The 22254-nt window shown below is 35.6% G+C and overlaps 1 protein-coding gene across 1 annotated transcript; it reads right to left on the reverse strand.

Moving 5' to 3' along the window:
- Positions 1-2686: 2686 nt before the first annotated feature.
- On the reverse strand, positions 2687-6055 carry LOC145637944 (putative U3 small nucleolar RNA-associated protein 11). Its single transcript, XM_081688938.1, has 9 exons — positions 5899-6055; positions 5493-5570; positions 5318-5408; positions 5138-5229; positions 4856-4949; positions 4652-4731; positions 4344-4427; positions 3491-3590; positions 2687-2965 (listed from the first exon to the last, which is right to left on the reverse strand). The coding sequence occupies exons 2-9, from the start codon at positions 5546-5548 to the stop codon at positions 2873-2875; spliced, it is 690 nt and encodes a 229-aa protein (XP_081545064.1). The 5' UTR covers positions 5549-5570; positions 5899-6055; the 3' UTR covers positions 2687-2872.
- Positions 6056-22254: the final 16199 nt, after the last annotated feature.

The following is a 22254-nucleotide window of genomic DNA, read 5'->3' on the forward strand; positions in this document are numbered from 1 at the left end:
GATTAAGTTATAGTCTCTTGACTTTTGACACAACTACTCCGTATTTTTTCTCTCCAATTTGTAATTGTCACTTCATTTTGTATTAGACCAAATAAAAAATAAAAAATCTAACAAATCCAGTCAATCTATATTTTCTACTCCGTATGTTAAACGTGATTTCATTGTATTATATGCACATTAAAGTTTTAAATTTCTCAAAATTAAAGTTTTAAAAGGAGAATTAAACTTTCCATGACATGAATTATTAATGCAGACTTAATATATTCCTCAATTGATTTTCATAACCAATACATCACGGATTTAATTGACTAAGGGTCTAATCTGATTGACTGAACTCAGCTGAACTGAACTTAACTTATTAATTAGTGATTTTTAACTACGGATTAGTGATCTTTGATTATTTATTACTATACATATGTGTATATACAAATGTACATATTAAAATATTTACGAAAAATATACTATATAATTATAAAATTTATGGAAAATATATTAAAAACTTGAAACCTCTAAACATTTTAAACACATATACTATTTAATTTAAAAATAAAATAGTATTATGACAAAAGAACACAAAACATGTACATGTATCTAACCCATTTAAACAAATTTTTAAAAAAATATTTTTTAAAAAAAAAAGAAAAAAAAAACACGAAAAGCTAACAGAGGTAACGGCCCAATAGTCCAACACCCTAACCCACTCTCTTTAATGTTTTAATTAATACATGTATCTAACTAGTATCTAACCCCAAATTATCTCAAAAACATAAGTCATACAACCTACCATAAATTAGTGGGAAGCCGAGATACAATGTGGGCCCCCACTCCTCTAGCTATTGCAAATCCTACCCTAATGAAAATATGAGCTGCAGCACGAGCCCTAATGTCTTGCGTCGTCGAGAACCTCTGAATCCGCTTCAGTAACGCAACAGCTTCTTTCTCTAATTCCCCAAGCGAAGAAAAATAGAAGGGAATGAAACCATATCCAATCGCCTGACATCGAGCTTCATACTTAACCCGCTTTCGATGAGCTGCATCAGCCACAACCCGCCCAGGAATGAAGTCAGATAACCCTGACTGTGTCAAAGGAGAAGACCCTGTATTATTATTATTATTATTATTATTATTATTATTATTATTATTATTATTATTATTATTATTGTTATTATTATTATTATTATTATCTCAAAAACAAAAGTCATACAACCTACAATAAATTAGTGGGAAGCCGAGATACAATCTGGGCCCCCACTCCTCTAGCTATTGCAAATCCTACCCTAGTGAAGATATGAGCTGCAGCACGAGCTCCAATGTCTTGCGTCGTCGAGAACCTTTGAATCCGCTTCAGTAACGCAACAGCCTCTTTCTCTAATTCCCCAAGCGAAGAAAAGGAGAAGGGAATGAAACCATATCCAATCGCCTGACATCGAGCTTCATACTTAACCCGCTTCCGATGAGCTGCATCAGCCACAACCCGCCCAGGAAAGAAGTCAGATAGCCATGTCTGTGTCAAAGGAGAAGACCCTGAGAAGTCGACACATACATCTCGACCACGATCCCATGAATAAAGTAACACATCAGCAGGTCTGAGGGCCCCGTCATTCCCTCCAGACAATCCTATGTCAACTTCCTTTCTTGCTGAAATCCCAGATCTGTAGCAAATGTCAACAAATGTATCCCGAACAACATTGTGCCGATCTTTAATACCAACAATGCCCGCACACGACACCGCATGGTCACCGAATACATCCCCAGTAAAAACCCGAGAGCAAGCAGAGCACGGTGTCGAGACAAAGAACAATGGAACACCCATCCGATAACACAGCACACATCGGTATGTCTTAGCGTTCATCGTCTGACCCAATCCAGAAATAGGGACTGCCCGAAGCCAAGCAGAGGTGTGATCACCCTGCTGCGACTTCCACAATGCCGACTGCCGAGGAGACAAAGAAAAGGTGGATTTTGCCGAAGCGGTAACCTTTGTGAAATATATATCTGCCAATTTCTTCATGAGTTTAGGGGCAGCGACCTCATAAGGATTACCTAAAATGTCAGACTCAACCGTTCGAGTAAACAAACTCAACGCATCCTCTTTATTATTATCATTAGCAATATCATTAGACATAAATTAAGAGCTGAACTGAACGGAACTGAATTTCAACGGAAGAGAACAGACCCTAAATGGCCTACTTTGGTTGTTAAAGGTGTTTGGGAAAACCTTTGGACACCAATGGGGTTGCCGATTTGGGCAGCTACTGCAAAGTCTGCAACCAACTCAGACTCTAAACAATAAACCATTGAGTCAATCTACATTCTATAAGCAGTGATGTGCCACATTATTTTTTTTGGTGTTCCATTCAGTTCACCCTTTCCCCTACCAATTGTTGTTGCGAGGGATCGAACACGCAGTCCTCCCTACCAAGTATAGCCCCAATCACCACTACGCCAACAACCAATTGGTAGTGTTGTGCCACATTGTAACATAACACAACCTATAGAAAATTAATGCAATCAGGCATCCTTTCTTTTACACTCAAATTCGAAGTTGGTATTTGGACAGAAATCAGGACCTCTGATTTCAACTCTGGTATAGGAGACGAGATCGTGAGACAGATATATAGCCAATGAGGCGATGGTTAGACATCACTATGCATCTACAGTGATCCCCCATTTTAACATCCAACAATCATGTAAATATGTAATCGATAAAATTCTCACATAAAATAATCATGATTCAAACTGTGAACTTTAAATTACAAGGTGACTCAACTAGGGTACATCTCACTACTAGTAACTAAATAACTGAACCAAAATTTTCTTCCAACTCATGTTGAACATTCTGTCCTTCATTAACCAGAAATATTAGGCTTGTTTATCGCTTTCGTTCCGCCCGCCACTTGTACACTGGCCTATCAGTGGGACAAACAATCTCATCTTCCCGAAGCTTGCGTTTCCTACCCTTTTTCTGCATCAATACAGATAAATTTTAACTTACAGAAACAGAGCCTCACTATATATATTACCCCAAGGACCTTTTCTTTATCTTAGGAGTTAGGAGATGATTACTTAAATCCCTGAAATATAGAATGTGTTCATATGGTGCCTAGGCCCAACAAATATTTGCAATGGACCACATTTTAAATCAGACTATATATTTTCAATAAGGCATTAATTTCTACAATCAACAGAAGATCTAGTAAGTACTGATTTAGTCATAATAAGCAAATGCCAAGAAATAAGCAAAAACCACACTTCATAATAGAACAGCCCAGTAAAGTATCAACTGACTATAAATTAGAAATTTGTTTTATACGGGCATGGTCGGCATCTCCATTCAAAAGTCCTGTACATTTAGGGCTCTGGAATTAACGTGTCAAGGACATTTATCTGAACAGGTTTGGCTTCAACTTTGATTGCTATACTTTAGTGATATCATAAACATAATCAATGGGCATGTATTTTTAATGTTTATTTTAAAGCGGATTGGTACCTGTAGCTCTTTCTGCAAGGCCATCTCTGCATATACTCTCTCCAAATTTCCAACTCTTTTCATTCTTGCCTCTAACTCTTTGTAGGAAGCATTCATCTTCCTGCCAGAAACAAAGAAGAATAAGACATTACACTAAACACTAGCCCCTGAGGCAAATTGGCAAAGGGACAACCCAGAAAGGAAACAGGGGCTAACTCAAAGAGACAGGTGGAGTAGGACAAAAAAAAAACACTATTGGAAAGGATGACACAAAATATCAACAGATTTAAAAAGGGGAGAGGCAACACGCACTCTTTGTTGAGCAAAATCTAAGGCTATTATGTCAGTTTCAGTCATTAAATCCATCAAAATTGTGCAAAATGAAACCAAGTGACCCATAATTAATTTTTTTAACAGGTAAAATACGAGTATATCCTTTTTGCATCAGTGAAAATTAATATATCAAGGAAAGACTAAAGGCGTGTTCGGCGCTAGCGTTTGAGTAGCTTTTAGGTAGCTTTTAGTGGTTTAACTCACTACTTAACAAAAAAATATAAGTGTTTGACAAAGTAGTGGTTAGGGTAGCTTTTAGTGGTGAAAGTAGCTTTTATGAAAAGTTAGAAATATTAGCTTTTGAAGTTAGAGGTAGCTTTTGAGGTAGCGGCTGAAAATTTAATTTATAGTATTAAATATAAAATATTGATTTTTAAATGTAACAACTACTCAACCGCTACTTTACCGAACACTCATACCTAAATTATCTATCTTGACAGCTACCTACACATCTACCTTCAAAGCTATATTTTGCTGAACACGCCCTATATTGCCAAAAGATTTTACAGAAAACAATAGTGCAAAATTAATGAGTTATTACTTCTTGATTGCAGAAGGCACCGGCGCTGATGCATGAAGTTCTTCATTGTTTGATGATCTTGATAGTATCTCATTTGCCTCTTCACTGTTTTAAAAAAAGTTTCCACATAACTTAAGTTAGAACTTGACTTTTGTCACTTGGGAAGAAACCAGGGAAAGCGTAAAAGGATCTCAATCCACAAGCACCTAAACATTTGGCGTATAGAAGAACGAAAACAATGGAAGGAAATACAAAATGAGAAATAAGGAAAAGAGAGGAGGGGAGGCGAGTCTCCACTATTCCCTGACCGCAATGAATGAAACACAAACCTGTCTTCTGCAAAGTAAATGTGCTTGCTCGAGGGCCGGTTATCTAAAGAATGTAGCACAGCTTGACGCTTTTCAATTTTCTGTAAAGAAGACATGGTGTCAGCATATATACGACCAAAAAAAACAAAAAAAAAAAACAGCAGACATTTGTATCTCTTTCACTACAAAATACATTAACTATCCAAAATACAATCCTAGAAGTACCTTCTTTTCACTTTGAATTTTCTGAAGAACATATCCTAAGTCTTGTGTCTTCATCAACAAAAGTTCTTCTGGCGTATACTTGTTAGCCTCACTCCTAAGGTTACATAAAAACACAAAATAATGAGAAAAACAAGCATTCAAGAAACGAGTGATGCTTAATTTATAACCATCGTGAATGTTATGTTTCTGGAAGTTTGATCGGAAGAGTATCAAAGATTATGAACAAAACATCGATAATGGTCATTAACCAGGCATTTCCCAAAACAAGAACATATATCTTACTCGGGTCTATGAACTCCATTTCTTGTACTAGTATTAATCATTTTAAAATAAAATTCATCCGGGTTCCTATTCGCCGCCTTTTCTTTGAGTCTCTGGAAAAACAAAAGGGTATCCAATTCAGAATTCATCAATAGCGTGACAGCAGTTGAACCAGTAAGATAACAAAACATAAAAATTTACCCGTAACATATCCTCCTTCTTGTGGAATTCTCTCGCACGAACAACATAGTCCTTATGCTTTTCGAGTAACCCAAACTTCTTCCTTGAAGCCCTGAATTCACAACAACAACATTTGTTCAACTACACACAAAGATATCAAATATTTGCAGCTGTGTAAAATAGAGAGAATACTCACGGTTGCGATCGCTCCTTGTACTCCCTTTTAGATATTGCATTTCTTATAGAAGACATCTTGATAACTTGTGCAATATATCTAAAAATAAAAACAAGAAACAATTAATTTGTCTAAATATCAAAACATTTCACATTCAATAAACAAACAAATTTGAATAAATTCATAGTTGAATCAGGCCCATCCCTATGCCCAGGGAAAAGAGATTTAATTTCATATTGAATTTTCTCCAAAAATACATAATTTTAGGGATATTTGATTCAATAATCTCATAATTTTCTTTTCTTTTTGGATAGGATGTTTCATAATCTAAGAATTTACGAACCCTAAACTTAAAGTACTGATAATTAAATTAAAATATAAACCCTAGATTGTGAAATTGATATGATGATAACAACAAACAACTTACCTTAGAAGCTGCTTCAATGAGGAATACAAGAATTAGATTCAACGAAGAACGCTTCAATGGAGAACGTTGAGTGCGCTTCAATGAAATTACTCAGAGAGGAAGGAAGTAGGAATGAAGGCCTTTAAAAGCCATGACCCGCTATAGTTATTAAGACCCGTCTGATAAATAAATGAAGCGGGTCGTTATATCAATCAATAATAACATAATCAAAAAATTATGCATGCCCCCGGTTTATAATAATAAAAAAATATACGTGCCATTTATTGTTGTTGTTTTTTAAAAAAAAAATTTCATAAAAACCAAGCAAAAAAATTGAGAACAATGGAGGAGAGAGAAATTGAGAAAACGTCGAGAGAAAACGAAAAACTGATTACCTTAGGGATTCGATCGATTCGATCATCAATGGAGGATTCATCGGCAAACTTCAATTCATCAAATTGCAGTAATTTGATCCACGATTTTCTACAAAAACAGAGGCAAATTCAAACACCATTCTACAATAATAGAAGATGAAACGGAGAATTTTGTTGATAATAACATAGAAACTACTCGAATTGATGATGAACACAGAGAAGCGCCATTAATGAATGAGGATAGAGGAAGTATAAGCACAAATCAGGACACTAGAGGTAATCAAATTGACAATGCAAAAGAAAATCAAGTTGTTCATCGTAAGTCAATTGATTCAAATTCAGCACAAACATCCCAATCAAATGAAACTGAAGGTAATTTCGGTACAATCAACCTTCTAATTGGAAAGTAAATAAGTTTTGAAGTTAATGTGCTGAAATTTGTTACTCTTTGTGTGCACGAATGTTACCCTTTTTATGCATAAAGGTGACCCTTTGTACGTACACACAAATGTTACCCTTTTATAAACTCACATGTTACCTTTTTGTTATAAAACGTACAATCAACCTTGTAATAATTATGCAAAGGTGACCCTTTTATGCATAAAGGTGACCCATATAAAACATAGTATTTCTCTAAACATAATGATATGCTGCTGCTGCTTATCTAATATGACAGTGTTAAATCACAGATGCAAATCCAATTGATGCTTCCGGTTTAGATCTTAGAGGATCATTTGTTGGTGTGGCAAGACAAACTTTTGAAGAAATCTTGGAATTGCATGAAAAGCATGCTGCTATACTTGGATTTTCAATAAGAAAACATACAACTAAGCTAGATACATCACACACACAAAGATAGTAAGTGAAAAATATTATGTGTGTTCTGCTGAAGGAAAGAGAAATTCAAGTGACAAGAAAACAAAATTGGTTGAAATGATTGATGAAGAGAATGTAAATGTGAAAGCAAGAAAGCAAAGACAAGTAGCCATCACACGATCTGATTGTAAGGCAAGCATTAGAGCAAAACTTAATAAAGAAGGATAGTTTGAGATGGTGTCACATGTAATACACCATAGTCACGAGCTAACAAGGTCACAGTGGCATTATCTGCATCGTTCTGAAAGAAAAATGACAGAAGAAAAAGCTGAAGCAATTAAAACAATGAAATCTTCAGGTTTGACTACAATGGAAAATTACAATTACATGGCTACTGAAGCTGGAGGAGAACAGAATATAGGGCACAGTGTTGTAATTCACCTAAATTTAGAAGACGAAGAAGAAGGAATGTCGTTCTTTTTGTTTTTCTCAGTGTTATTATTGTTACTACAAGCAGTCTTTATTAGCCCGTCCTCGATATTGATGCCAATGTCGTATACAGCTTCGAAAGTGTTCAGTGGAAGAAATTTGAGATGTTCCCTATACTTGTGAGTCAAATTTTGGATGAAGAGGCAAACCATCTCTCTTTCTTTGGGAGGATCTACCTCGAGTGAAGCCGTTTCCCTCCACCTGTTCAGATAAGCGCTAAAGCCTTCATTCTCTTTCTACTTGAGAATGGAGAGTTTACGTTCAGAAGTTTTGGTGTGAATGTTATACTTGTAACGATTCATGTTACTGTCGGTGACATCTAGCCAAGTCGCAGTACACTTGGCATCTAGGGAATAAAACCATTGTTGGCAAGTGTAGACACCTAAAAATGTCTCCCCGAAACCAAACCCAATGATGAACAATCTTTCACCGCCATTATTGGTCGGGTTCAGTATTTAATCCCGAGAGTGCTTAAAAGAACTTATTTAATTAAATTCAGTTTTTATTAGTCCATGGATCAGTCTTGATGTTTAGTCAAAGCATAGTTTATTTTTAATTTTGGCCCAAACCTTTTTATTTATTTTTCATTATTATTATTTTGGCCCAATTAATAAATAATAAATCAAAAATGGCCCAAAATTATCAATCGGCACTTAAAAAGGCTGAATGAAATTAGGGCAAAAATGTATGTAGACGAAAAAATGGACGCAGTATCTGCCGTGTCACGGCAAAATGTACCGCGTCACGGGGCTCACTACCGCGCCACGGTGGGATTTCCCGTGACACGGTGCCAGTGTTGTGACACGGGACACTCCCGTGTCTTTTCCGCTTAATCCCTTCACGCGTTTTTCCTCCCGTAGGTTAGATATTTCCCGTGTCACACAAAAATATCCCGCGTCACACAAATGTTCACCGTGTCACGACAATTTTTGCCCTATCGCGACAGTGTTTTTAGGGTTTTTATCCATTTTAGGGTTCCGTCTGTTCCCTTTACTCATTTTCCCTATAAATTCCCCCTCATTTATGATGTACGGGGCATCAAGTAACTCTCTTTTTCTCTCTTCTATGCTCTAGCCTAAACACTAGCCTACCCTTCTTCTTTCAAAATTCCTTCCTTAAGCACTCCAAGGAGTTCGTACTTTACTCGAGGTTCTGTCCTTAAACCAAGGCGTGAAGGGTAGAACTGTTTGAGGGTTTGGCCCCAAATCAACTCTATTTAATTTAATTTAATTTGATTTGTTGTTTTATTATTTTTCGTTGAAGTTACTAACTCGTTTATTGTTTTATAGTTGCAAGCAAAAAAAATCAAAGTAAGAATTATGTTCCTTTTTGTAGGGAATATTTCAAGCATTACCCCAAACTTGAACCCCACTGTGATCATACACATAAGCATGATGGCGTCCAAAGGGAAGGAAGCTAAAGCAAAAGAGTCGCCAACAAGATTTAGGAACTTGTAAACCGTTCACAGGGTGAATGTTACACCCTTAACGATCTAAGAGATCGTTAACTCCAATAGGTCTGGAACTAAGACTGGAAGTTCGGGGATGAAGGTACAAATCCAATCTATAAGAGAAAGAACCTGCCCTAATAATAGGCCTCTATTTTATTCTTCTCGTATTCATGTGCGCTTTCTGACTAACATGCAATCAATAGGTTAACCCTAAACCTATTTAATCTATGTTGGTTGAATATTAATGCACAAATAAAACTATTATTGGCGATCACTTGAATTATAATCAAATTAACCCTAAAAAAGATTATTAATTATCTTATTAAGAGTGATTACAAGTACAAATTACCTTTAAACATGCATAAAAGGTGTGATCAAACAATAATAATAAATATCAAACAACATAATAATAATAATCAAAGCAATAATAATAATCATAATTAAAATAATCATGTTAAAGCATAATAATAGCAAGATCCTAGGCATGATACTAACAATATTAATAACAAATCCTAGCATGTCACTAAGCAATAAAGATCAAAGTTTTAATCCTAACATGATACTAACATGCTATTTAGGGAAGAAAAAAATAGGAAGCATCATAACAATCATACTTGATATTAGGAATTTTTAGTTATTATCCTAAACATGATACTAGGAAAAGCATCCTAACATGATAATAGGAATCAAAATAACAATCTAAGCATGATTTCTATATCAAAATATCAATTAAACAATTAAAGAACTTACTTGGATGCCTCATATCTCTTTCTAATAACAAAATACACACGTTAGTAACTTCAAGGAAAATAATAAAATAAAGAATTAAATTAAATAATTGAAATAGAGATTAGGGAACAAACCCTTAGAAATATCAAACCTTTCACATCTAGGGCGAAGGCAACTTCAAATTATGCTAGGTGTGTCTAGTGCTAATGTATGAGGAATTTTGTTTGTAAAAGGGTAGACTTAGAAAGAGAGAGAGAGAATAAGCTTTAGTTTAGAGAGAGGAGAGAATTAGAGAATTCTGGTTGAGAGTTGATGATAAAAAACGGAGGTCTAAGGACGCTATTTATAATGAAAATAGCCCGGATATGATAGGAGTTTGCAAAGGAATAAAACACGCCTCTGTCGCCGCAACTGCCTCTATCGCTTGGCGACAGCTTGGCGTTCGGCGCTGCAAGCAATTTTCCACACGTTTTCTATTTTTTTGATAAAATTAAGCGTAAAAGTCCGTACGAGGGTGTAGGCGTCGCTCGAAGTGCGCCTACGTAAAAGCATGTGGTGAATATGCTTGGCACTCATAGGAAGTGGGAATTGACAAAATACGATTAGGGACAAGGAAAGTAGGGAGCCGCCAACAAGTTTTTAAGGAACTTGTAAACCGTTCACGGATCATAAAAGGCAACCACGATAAAGGGACAACGAAGGCAACAACGATTGACCCGTGAAGGTTACACCCCATTCATAATCCATGAGATTACTAACTCCATATGTTCGGAACCACGAAAGGAGGATCGGGGATGATGGTACGCTGTGAGTCATGGAGTCACATTCGCCCGTATTGGCCTCTACTCGATTCTTATAGTGAAAAGTGATTCCTGCGATCTCAAAGGCATGCAAAAAAAGATTCAATTTGCTCCAAACTATTATTAGGCTAAATTGGTTGAATATTAATGCAACATATAATTCTAAAATATCGTGATCACTTGATTAAACAACAAGATTAAAAAGGAACCTAAACCAGTTGTCCAAATTATCTTATTAGGCGTGATTTTCAATTACATATTCCCTTTAAACATGCAATATGGAGATCATAAAAATAATAGAATAAATATTAATATTGGAAGCAATTTAACAATAATAGCGTTAGTCAAATCAAATATAAATAAACCTAATCATGATACTAGCAATAAGAAAATAATAAGAGTAATTAAGTGAATCAATTCTCACTTTCCGCGTTTCCTTGAATTGCTACATCATGAATGAACTGTTAGTAACTTCAATAAAAAATATACATCAAATAGAAATTAAATTAAATTAAATAAAAAGTAGAGTTGATTTGGTCCAAACCCTCAGTTATGTGTACCTTTCACGCCTTGGTTTAAGGACGGAACCTCGGGTTAAGTATGAAGTCCTTGGAGTGCTTAAGGGAAGAATGATGTAATTAGGAATATAGGTTTAAAGCTTAGAATATGAGAGAAAGAGAAGAGAATAATTTTTGGTGTAAAAGAGAGAAAGAGAGAAGGATTTGATGCCACGAACTGCAGAAAGGGGGTTCCTATTTATAAGGAAAATGAGCAGAGAGAACACACGAAACCCTAAAAAGATAAAAACCCTAAAAAATGAAACCGTGTCACAGCAAAGAGCACCGTGACACGGTGCCTGGAACCGTCAGACGGGGGAAGGCACCCTCAGACAGGGGAAAATCCCGTGACACGGGGGAAAACTGAGTGACGCGGGAAATAATTAGGTTACGGGAAGTGAAAACGCGTTTAGGGATTACGCGGAGAAAACACGGAGCAATCCCGTGTCACGGGATGTGCACCGTGACACGGGAAGACATGTCGTGACACGGTGGAGTTTTTGTGTCCAGATTCTTAAGCGCGTGGGAAAGAAACGCGGAAAAGACACGGGAAAGCATCGTGACACGGTGAAAAATCCCGTGTCACGGTACCATACCCCGTGCCACGTCATCATCTCCCGTGACGCGAGGAATTTTCACGTGAAAAGTACGCGGAAATAAGCACGAGAATTCCTGTGTCATGGCACCAGGAACCTTGACACGTTGATAATTCCCGTGTCACGGTACCAGGCCCCATGCCACGTCACTTTGCCCCGTGACACGGTGGTTTTGTTGCCTGCGCGACGATTCCAGTTTTTTATCCGTTTTTAAAATCATCATAACTTTTGATCCGTAACTCAAAATAAGGCATATAATATATCATTGGAAAGATTATCAAGTATAATTTCCAACCCAATTAGAATCAGGACAAAATAATTTTTAGATTTTAAGATATGGCCATTTTAGTGGAAGGGTGTCGGTTTTGGGCCGAGTTTAGTGTTTTGCTCATATCTTTTTTGTTATAGCTCGGAATTGGGCTTATGATATATAGTTGGAAATCTTATTTCAAGGCCTATTCAACCAAATAATAATTTGATCAAAATTATATATACATAAAATTATTTTCTCTCGATTTTGCGATGTGGACACGAAAAGTGGAAAATAGGTTATGGTTTAGGGAAATGAGCTAGAAATTGGATTGGTTCATGAAATATATTGGATAGAACATCGATTTAAGCACTCCAAAGATTAAATACTCAACCCGACCAATAATGGCGGTGAAAGGTGTTCATCATGGGGTTTGGTTTTGGGGAGACATTTTTAGGTGTCTACAGAGGGGTAAAATCGTAATTTCATTTAAAACACTTCTTTTATTCCAAATAAAACTCATAAAACTTAATTATCAATCATTATCAAATTAGGATTCAAAAGAACCTTCTAGAAGATTGTAGAAGACTATAAATCAATCCTAATTGCATTAGGAATGATAATTCATAATAGGCCCTCCTCTAGATCATTGAGCCGCATATAAAGATCAAACCGGGCCCAGTTTAGTAATTTGGCCATAACTTCCTCATTATTCATCGGAATTGGGCTTATAATATATTGTTAGAAATCTCTTTTCGAGCCCTATCCAACTGCACTATTATTGAACCCTTGTCATAGACCAAACTAAACTGGATCGGCTATTTTCATAAAATAGGTTTTCGAAAACAGAGAGAAAGAAGAGAATTTTAATTAAAACTAACCGCAACACTAGACTTTCCACACTTTCACTTCATTCGATCATGATTCGACGTGAAAGGTATTCATCACCGGGTATGGTTTTGGGGAGATACAAATGGGTGTCTACAGAAGCCCCCACTTTGACTGAGTTTGGAGAAACGCATGTTTCGAAAACAAAAGTCAAAGTATCAATAGGGACGGAGAATGATTCAGAACGTTCTGCGATCCTAAATCACTCTTGTAACGCCGATACCTGCAAACTAGCGTTAGTTAAAATAGATAAGAGAGTTAAGAAACGCGTATCTTGCACCGTCGAGCACAAGTTTCTAATGGTAACCGATTTGTTGCATTGTTGTCGTGACAACCTTCCACAAGTTAGGGAACGCTATCTTGCTGTTTTGATGTTCACTCGTCTCTGAACAATGGAGCTTTTCTGGATATGTTCACGCGTATCTGAACAAAGAGTTTTGGCGATCTTCCTCAGGCTAGGAGATACCGCCTGAAGACTGCTACGCCTGAAGACTGCTACGTCTGTAACTGCCTCCAATTTCTGCTGTGATAGTGTAGACACCCATTTGTGTCTCCCCAAAACCAAACCCAGTGATGAGTACCTTTCATGTCATTTGATTATCGAACAAGGCAAAAGTGTGAAAAGTCTAGTGATGAGGATGTTTTTATTAAAATATCTCTTCTTTCTGTTTTCGAAAATATTTCTTTTCTTACCTTATTTTTGAAAGACGTGCATTCCAGTTTAGTTTGGTCCATGATATGGGTCCAATAATGGTGTAGTTGGATGGGGCTTGAAAAGACCTTTCCAACGATATATTATAAGCCCAATTCCGATGAATAATGAGGAAGTTATGGCCAAAATACTAAACTGGGCCTAAACCGGATTTTACCTACGACCCAATGATCATGTGGAGGGTCCAAAGGTCTAATCCTATTCCTAAACTAATTAGGATTAATTAGAAGCTTCTATAAGTTTTTAAAATATCTTAATTATCCTTTTTGAAAAGATAAGATTAAAGAATTTGAGTTAAATAAAAACTTTCCTTTTTTAAAACTTTCCTTTTTCTTAAATCCTAATTCTATTCGAATTTAAAGATGTTCAAAGACAGTTAGATATTATTTTCGTGCCTCATAATCTTTATCCAAGTTTTATATGGTTGGATAGATCTTGAAATTATCTTTTCAATGATATATTATAATATTAAATCCGAGTTATAACGAAAAAGATATGAATAAGATATGAAACTCTATCCAAAACTGACACCGTCCTACAATTTCGACCATATCTTTTTATTTACAAAAGATTTTAATCTGATTCTAATTGGGTTGGAAATTATACTTCAAGATATTTTCAACGACATATTATATGCCTTATTTAGACTTCTGGATCAAAAGATATGATAAAAACAAAATCCGTAAAGACTGTTGTCCATCGAGTTTTATTTCGATTCGAATTCAGATTCTTTTCTTATTCTTCGACCGTTTTTTTTCTCTATAAATAGAGGTCATATCTCCCTTTTTTCAATCATGAACTCTCTAATTCTTCTCACCAACTTTCATCAATAATTTCTTTATTCCCTCCCTCTTTCTAAACCAACCCTTTTACAAACACAATTCCTCATACATTAGCACTAGACACACCTAACCAAGTTCGAAGTTGCCTTTGCCCAAGACGTGAAAGGTTTGATATTTCTGAGGGTTTGGTCCCTAATCATTATTTAAATTATTTAATTTAATTGTTGTTTATTATTTTCCTTGAAGTTACTAACGTGTGTATTTTGTTATTAGAAAGAGATACGAGGCATCCAAGTAAGTGCTTTAATTGTTTTATTGATATTTTGATATAGTATCATGTTAGGATGTTTTATTGATTCCTAGTATCATGTTTAGGATAATAACTATAATTTCTAATATCAAATATGACAATCATGATTATTATGATGCTTCCTATTCTCTTCCTAATATTTTTGTTAGTATCATGTTAGAGCTAAATATTTAATCTTTGATGTTTAGTGACATGCTAGGGTTTGTTATTAATCTTGTTAGTATCATGCCTAGGATCTTGCTATTATTATGCTTTAATATGATTATGATTATTATTGTTATAATTGTTATGATGATTTATGATTATTATTGTGTTGCTTGATATTATTTATTTGTATTGCTTGATCACGCCTTTTATGCATGTTTAAAGGGACTTTGTACGTACTTGTGCATTAATAAGATATTTAATAATCTTGTTTAGGGTTAATATGATTATAATTCAAGTGATCGCCAATAATAGTTTATTTGTGCATTAATATTCAACCAACATAGATTAAACAGGTTTAGGGTTAACTTATTGATGCATGTTAATCAGAAAGCGCACATGAATACGATCAGAATAAAGTAGAGGCCTATTATTAGGGCAGGTTCAATCTCTTTTAGGTTGGATTTGTACCTTCATCCCCGAACTACCAGTCATGGTTCCAGACCTATTGGAGTTGACAATCTCCTGGATCGTTAAGGGGTGTAACCTTCACCTCGTGAACGGTTTACAAGTTCCTAAAACTTGTTGGCGACTCTTTTGCTCTATCTTCTTTCCTTTTGGACACCATTCTTAAGTGTATGATCACAATGCGGTTCAAGCTAGGGATAGTGCTTGAAATATTCCCTACAGATAGTCTTCTGCAAGCCAGAGAATCCTATTAAAGATTGCTTCGCCTGAAACGATCTTCTACCGCTTTGTGACCATCTTTCGCAAGCCAGAGAACATGATCGAAGATTGCTTTACTTGAAGCCATCCTCATTTGTTGCGATAATATTCCAAAGAATATCACCGAAGACCAATGCTTGTCGATCCTTTGAAGTTCGCTTGAACTTTGCTTCAGCTATGTCAGCGCGTCGGCTTTTTTGCTGCTTGTGAACCATTATGTCGGTGCTTTTGTTGTTTATGAACCAATATGTCGTTGCCTTTGTCATGAGCCACTGTTTAGGCACTTTAAGCTAAGTGAAACCATCATTTATCAGGTCAATCACTTAATGTGATTGTAACCGAGCCAATTACTAAATCATGTCAAGATGTTTAGAGGGGCTAACTGGCGTACCAATGCAAGGAACCCAAACTGCTGCACGAGGTCCAAATAATCATTTTGAGAAGCCTCATACTCTGTCGCCGCTCCAGCGGCTTCCAGAAACTGCTGTCGCCGCGATTTCTTCTTGTCGCCCGGCGACAGCCTCTGTCGCGCGGCGACAAATTTGTCACGCAGCGCTGCACTCGGGTTTTCCGATTAAAACCCCATTGTTCCTCATTTTGTTGCTGCTGCTGTGTTTCGTTCGCAATTCGCCTCCAAGCTTCAAATCGTCCGTTTTCGCTCGTTTCTCAACCAAATTCGCTCAAACTTTTTGCAAATCAAAGCTTAACTCATCTAGTTTGCTGATCTATGTGAGTTTTCTTCAAACTCACTTGTATTTTGCTGAATTTTGCACATGTTTATTCACTATAAAGCAAAGGTAACAGCAAAAAATCATTGCCTAATGTAAAAAAAGTGTTATCTTGTAGCTAAGGCAACATATATGAGGCGTAGTTTATGCCCCCGTTGTCTATTCATAAGGCAACACATATTTGTTCAAAGGCAACAATTTTTAAATCCAAGGTAAAATGCTATCAAAGGCAACAATTTTACAAAGGCAACAAGTTTAAACTGTTGCAACCTTAGGAGACAATTCAAAATTATCATCTTATGTCATAATATGCAACAACCTTTTCATTTGTTGTATTTACCTATAAAGCGTAGTCGAATATCTTAAAAGCAAACCTTAAAATTGTTACATATAAATTAGAAGAACTAAAATGAATCGGCCATATTTGTATTTGTAATATATTGTTTTATTACATTATTTAAAGAGTGGAAAGTATTCTTGTGAAGTTGCAATATTAGAAAAATGGTGAACATCGAAACATGTAACAAGAATTTGACTAGAAAATTCCAAACTTATAAAATTAATAAGTAACAAAAAAGTAATCAACACAATTTCAACACCACATTCATCTCAAATATTGGTCTAGCTAATAAACAGAAGAAAAATTTATATCCGAGGGTGTAGGCGTCGCTCGAAGTGCGCCTATGTTAAAAGCATGTGGTGAATATGCTTGGCACTCATAGGAAGCGGGAATTAACATAATACAATTAGGGACAAATAAAGTAGGGAGTCGCCAACAAGTTTTTAAGGAACTTGTAAACCGTTCACAGATCATAAAAAGGCAACCACGATAAGGGACAACGATAGGCAACAACGATTGACCCGTGAAGGTTACACCCCATTCATAATCCATGAGATTACTAACTCCATATGGTTCGGAACCACGAAAGGAGGATCGGGGATGATGGTACGAAGTGAGTCATGGAGTCACATTCGCCCGTATTGGCCTCTACTCGATTCTTATAGTGAAAAACATTCCTGTGATCTCAAAGACATACAAACAATAATTCAATTCGCTCCAAACTATTATTTAACTAAATTGGTTTAATATTAATGCACACATAATTCTAAAATATTGGTGATCACTTCAATTAATAATAAGATTAAAAGGATCCTAAACTGGTTGTCCAAATTATCTTATTAGGCGTGATTTTCAATTACATATTTCCTTTAAACATGCAATATGGTGATCAATAATAGAATAACATTAATATTAAAACCAATTTAATCACAATTCCAACAACATAAAATCGTTAGAAAAATAATAAAAATAAAAGGAGCATGACTCTTACTTTGATTCTGTTTGTTTGCAACTACAAAATAATAAACGAGTTAGTAACTTCAAGGAAATAATAAAACGACGATTAAATTAAATTAAATAAAGTAAAGTTGATTTTGGGGCCAAACCCTCAAACAATTCTACCTTTCACGCCTTGGCTTAAGGATAGAACCACGAGTAAAGTATGGACTCCTTTGAGTACTTGAAGAAGGAATTTTGAAGTGAAAAGGGTAGGCTAGTGTTTAGGCTAAAGCATAGAAGAGAGGAGAATAAAATTAGAGAATTACTCGGTGCCCCGTTCATCAGAAATGAGGGGGTATTTATAGGGAAAATGTGCTGAGGGAGCACACGGAACCCTAAAATGATAAAAACCCTAAAAAAGTATCCTGTGACACGGTCAAACTGTACCGTGACACGGGAAGCTCCACCGTCAGACGGTACACTTTCCCGTGACACGGTACATAATTGATGTGACGCAGGAAATTTTCAAAAAACGGGATAAAAAACGCGTTAAGGGTTTACGCGGAAAAGACACGGAATGTCCCGTGTCACGGCAGACCTCCCGTGTCACGGGAAATCCCACCGTCAGACGGGAAGGATTCCCGTGACACGGTAGGTACCTGCCGTGGCGCGGGAAATTCCAGCCTGTTTTTTCGTCTAAATACATTTTTAACCCTAATTTCCTTCGGCATTTTAAGTGCCGATTGATAATTTCGGGCCTTTTCTGACTTTTTATTATTCGGGCTAAAATAAGAAAATAATTAAATAAAGGGTTTGGGCCAAAAATAAATAATAAAACAATAAAATAAAAAAAGGTTTGGGCTAGAATTAATTAATAAGTTTGGGCTGAAATTAAAACTATGCTTTTACCAAACATTAAGACTAATCCATGGACTGTTCAAAAATATGAATTTAATAAAATACGATTTTTTAAGCACTCTCGGGATTAAATACTAAACCCGACCAATAGTGGCGGTGAAAGGTTGTTCATCATCGGGTTTGGTTTTGGGGAGACATTTTTAGGTGTCTACAGAGGGATGAATAACAATAAAAAGGAAACATCAAATTCAAATTGAACTATGATGTCACATTATTTTTCTTTTTCTTATGCTATTTCTTCTTCATCTGGTTCATCCTCCATACTATGCACTCCCTGAAATGAAAAAAAAAGGTATAAAATAATGGATATAAAGGCTTGAATGATTTGTTGTTCTAACGAATAATGAAACTTAATAGGAATGAAATTCTATACAGTATCCCTCAGCTTTCAAAAATTTTTAAAATCTTATATGATCCTAGGGCAAAACATTTGTTCCATAAAGTGACACCCTACTCTTTAATAATGCACTTAGTGACCTTAGTCTTTATATACATCTACTTTGTGTAAGAACGATGATCAAATCGAAGAATGAACGATTGTCACATTAGCTAACATATAGAATTTTATAAATTAAGGGATGCCATAAAAAATTTAAAAAACTTAATAAATCTAAGTAAACCAAAAAAAGGAGAAAAAGAATATAGACCTTACAAACTATATATACCTCTACTTTGCGTAATATAGAAAACAAAAGGTTTGTGCCTAATTGGATGTAGAAGCCGAAGAACAAAGTCGAAGCATTCATGCCTATAGGCGTCGCTCGAAGTGCGCCTACATTAAAAGCATGTGTGAATATGCTTGACACTCATAGGAAGTGGGAATTGACATATACGATTAGGGACAAGGAAAGTAGGGAGCCGCCAACAAGTTTTTTTAAAGAACTTGTAAACCGTTCACGGATCATTTAAGGCAACCATGAATAAGGGACAACGAAGGCAACAACGATTGACCCGTGAAGGTTACACCCCATTCATAATCCATTAGATTACTAACTCCATATGGTTCGGAACCACGAAAGGAGGATCGAGGATGATGGTACGAAGTGAGTCATGGAGTCACATTCATCCGTATTGGCCTCTACTCGATTTTTATAGTGAAAAATGATTCTTGCGACCTCAAAGGCATGAAAACAAAGATTCAATTTGCTCCAAACTATTATTAAGCTAAATTGGTTTAATATTAATGCAACACATAAACATGGGCAACGGGCCGTGCCGTGCCGGCTCCGCGGCGGGCCGTGCCGTGCCGTGCCTGAAATTGGCACACCCCAGCCCACGACACGGCCCACGGGCCAAATCGTGCCACCCTTTTTAATTTTTTTTTTTTTTTTTAATAAATGAAAAAAAAAAAAGAATTAAACGATATATATATATATTTTTTTAGTACAACTTAATATATGTGATTAATTTATGTTTATGTTAATATAATTTGTTTACATTTTTTGAACAACTTCATTTTAATTTAGGTTATATAAATTATTTATCTAATTAATAATTATGTTTAAGTTTATATAAACAAATAAAAACAATTTTATTAATTTAGCAAAAAACAATAATGCATAAAATAAAATAAAATACGAGTGCGATAATCCGAAAACACAAAAAATTGAAGAATAACTTATTTTATTATATGACGGTAGCCGGTACGATAATTTAATAATACAAAATAATTAAATTATTTTATTATATGGTGGGCTCGTGCCGTGCCCGGCCGTGCCACGTGCCGTGCCGGCGTGCCGGCCACCGTGCCGCCCATCGTGCCGCGTGTCGTGCCCGTGCCAAAACTATTTTTTTTGTTCACGGCACGGCCCACGGCCCACAGGTGGGCCGCCGTGCCGTGCCGTGCCGGTGGTCGTGCCGTGTTGGCGTCGTGCCGGGCCCGTGCCGCCCGCGTGCCGGCACGGCCCGTGCCCACCTTTAGCAACACATAATTCTAAAATATTGTGATCACTTGATTTAATAACAAGATTAAAAGGAACCTAAACTGGTCGTCCAAATTATCTTATTAGGCGTGATTTTCAATTACATATTCCCTTTAAACATGCAATATGGTGATCATTAAAAACAATAGAATAAGTGTAGGGAATAATTTCAAGCCTTTAATCCCACTAGCTTGAACCCCACTGTGATCATACACTAAAGTACGGTGGCGTCCAAAAGGGAAGAAGATAGAGCAAAAGAGTCGCCAACAAGTTTTTAAGGAACTTGTAAACCGTTCACGAGGTGAAGGTTACACCCCTTAACGATCCAAGAGATCGTCAACTCCATAAGGTCATGAACCAAATAAGGGTTCGGGGATGAAGGTACAAATCCAACCTAAAAGAGATTGAACCTGCCCTAATAATAGGCCTCTACTTTATTCTGCTCGTATTCATGTGCGCTTTCTGACTAACATGCAATCAATAGGTTTAACCCTAAACCTGTTTAATCTATGTTGATTGAATATTAATGCACAAACAAATCTATTATTGGCGATCACTTGAATTATAATCAAATTAATCCTAAACAAGATTATTAATTATCTTATTAAGCGTGATTACAAGTACAAATTCCCTTTAAACATGCAATAAAAGGTGATCAAGCAATAAAGAATAAATAATGTATCAAGCAACATAATCAATAATAATTATGAATAATAATAATAATCATCATAATAATAATAGTAACCATGAATAAAAATAATGATTATAATCATAATCATGTTCATGTTAATATTAAAGCATAATAAAAATAGCAAGATCCTAGGCATGATACTAACAAGATTAATAACAAACCCTAGCATGTCACTAAGCGATAAAAATCAAATCTTTAGCCCTAACATGATACTAACATGAATAAATATTAGGAAGAGAATAAAAGGCATCATAGCAATCATATTTAATATTAAAAATACCCTAGACATGATATTAGGAATATCATAATAACAATATAAACATGATATCTACATCATAAATCAATTAATCAATTAAAGTACTTACTTTGATGCCTCGTACCTCTTTCTAATAACAAAATACACACGTTAGTAACTTCAAGGAAAATAATAAACAAAACAATTAAATTAAATAATTGAAAGAGAGATTTGGGACCAAACCCTCAGAAATTAAAACCTTTCACGTCTAGGGCGAAGGCAACTTCGAATATGGCTAAGTGTTTCTAGATCTTGTGAATGCGGAATTTTGTATTCGAGAAAAGGCTAGTTTAGAAAAAGAGAGAGAGAGAGAATAATTAAGAAAATCTTGATGAGAGTTGGTGATTGAAAAAGGGGAGATATGACCTCTATTTATAGGAAAAAAGAGGGTCGAAGAATTAAGAAAAGAATCCAAATTCGAATCGAAATAAAACTCGTAGACAACAGTTTTTGCTGATTTTGTTTTTATCATATCTTTTGATCCAGGAATTGGAATAAGATGAATAAGATGTCGTTGGTAAGATCTTGAAGTCTAATTTCTAACCCAATTAGAATCAGATTAAAATATGTTGTAGAATAAAAGATATGAACGAAATAGTGAGACGGTGTCAGTTTTGGATAGAGTTTGATATCTTATTCATATCTTTTCCGTTATAGCTCGGAATTATTATTATAATATATCATTGGAAAGATAATTTCAAGATCTATCCAACCATATAAAATTTGGATAAAAATATGAGGCACAAAAATAATATCTGACTGTCTTTGAACATGTTTAAATCCGAATAGAATTAGGACTTTAAAAAAGGAAAGTTTTATAAAAAAGGAAAGTTTACATTTAAATCAAATTCCTTAATCTTATATTTTCAAAAAAAGGATAATTAAGATATTTTAGAAACTTATAGAAGATTCTAATCAATC

Source organism: Chenopodium album, chromosome 7, assembly GCF_948465745.1.
Source record: "Chenopodium album chromosome 7, dcCheAlbu1.1, whole genome shotgun sequence".
Lineage (NCBI taxonomy): Eukaryota > Viridiplantae > Streptophyta > Magnoliopsida > Caryophyllales > Amaranthaceae > Chenopodium > Chenopodium album.

Excerpts from the sequence above, each read along its gene's own strand:
- LOC145637944 (XM_081688938.1), bottom strand. The coding sequence starts at position 5,548 with ATGTCTTCTATAAGAAATGCAATATCTAAAAGGGAGTACAAGGAGCGA. Across the intron at positions 5,230-5,317 it reads AGAAGGAGGATATGTTACGG|AGACTCAAAGAAAAGGCGGC; the intron begins GTAAATTTTTAT and ends TTGTTTTTCCAG. Across the intron at positions 3,591-4,343 it reads GTGCCTTCTGCAATCAAGAA|GAAGATGAATGCTTCCTACA; the intron begins GTAATAACTCAT and ends TGTTTCTGGCAG.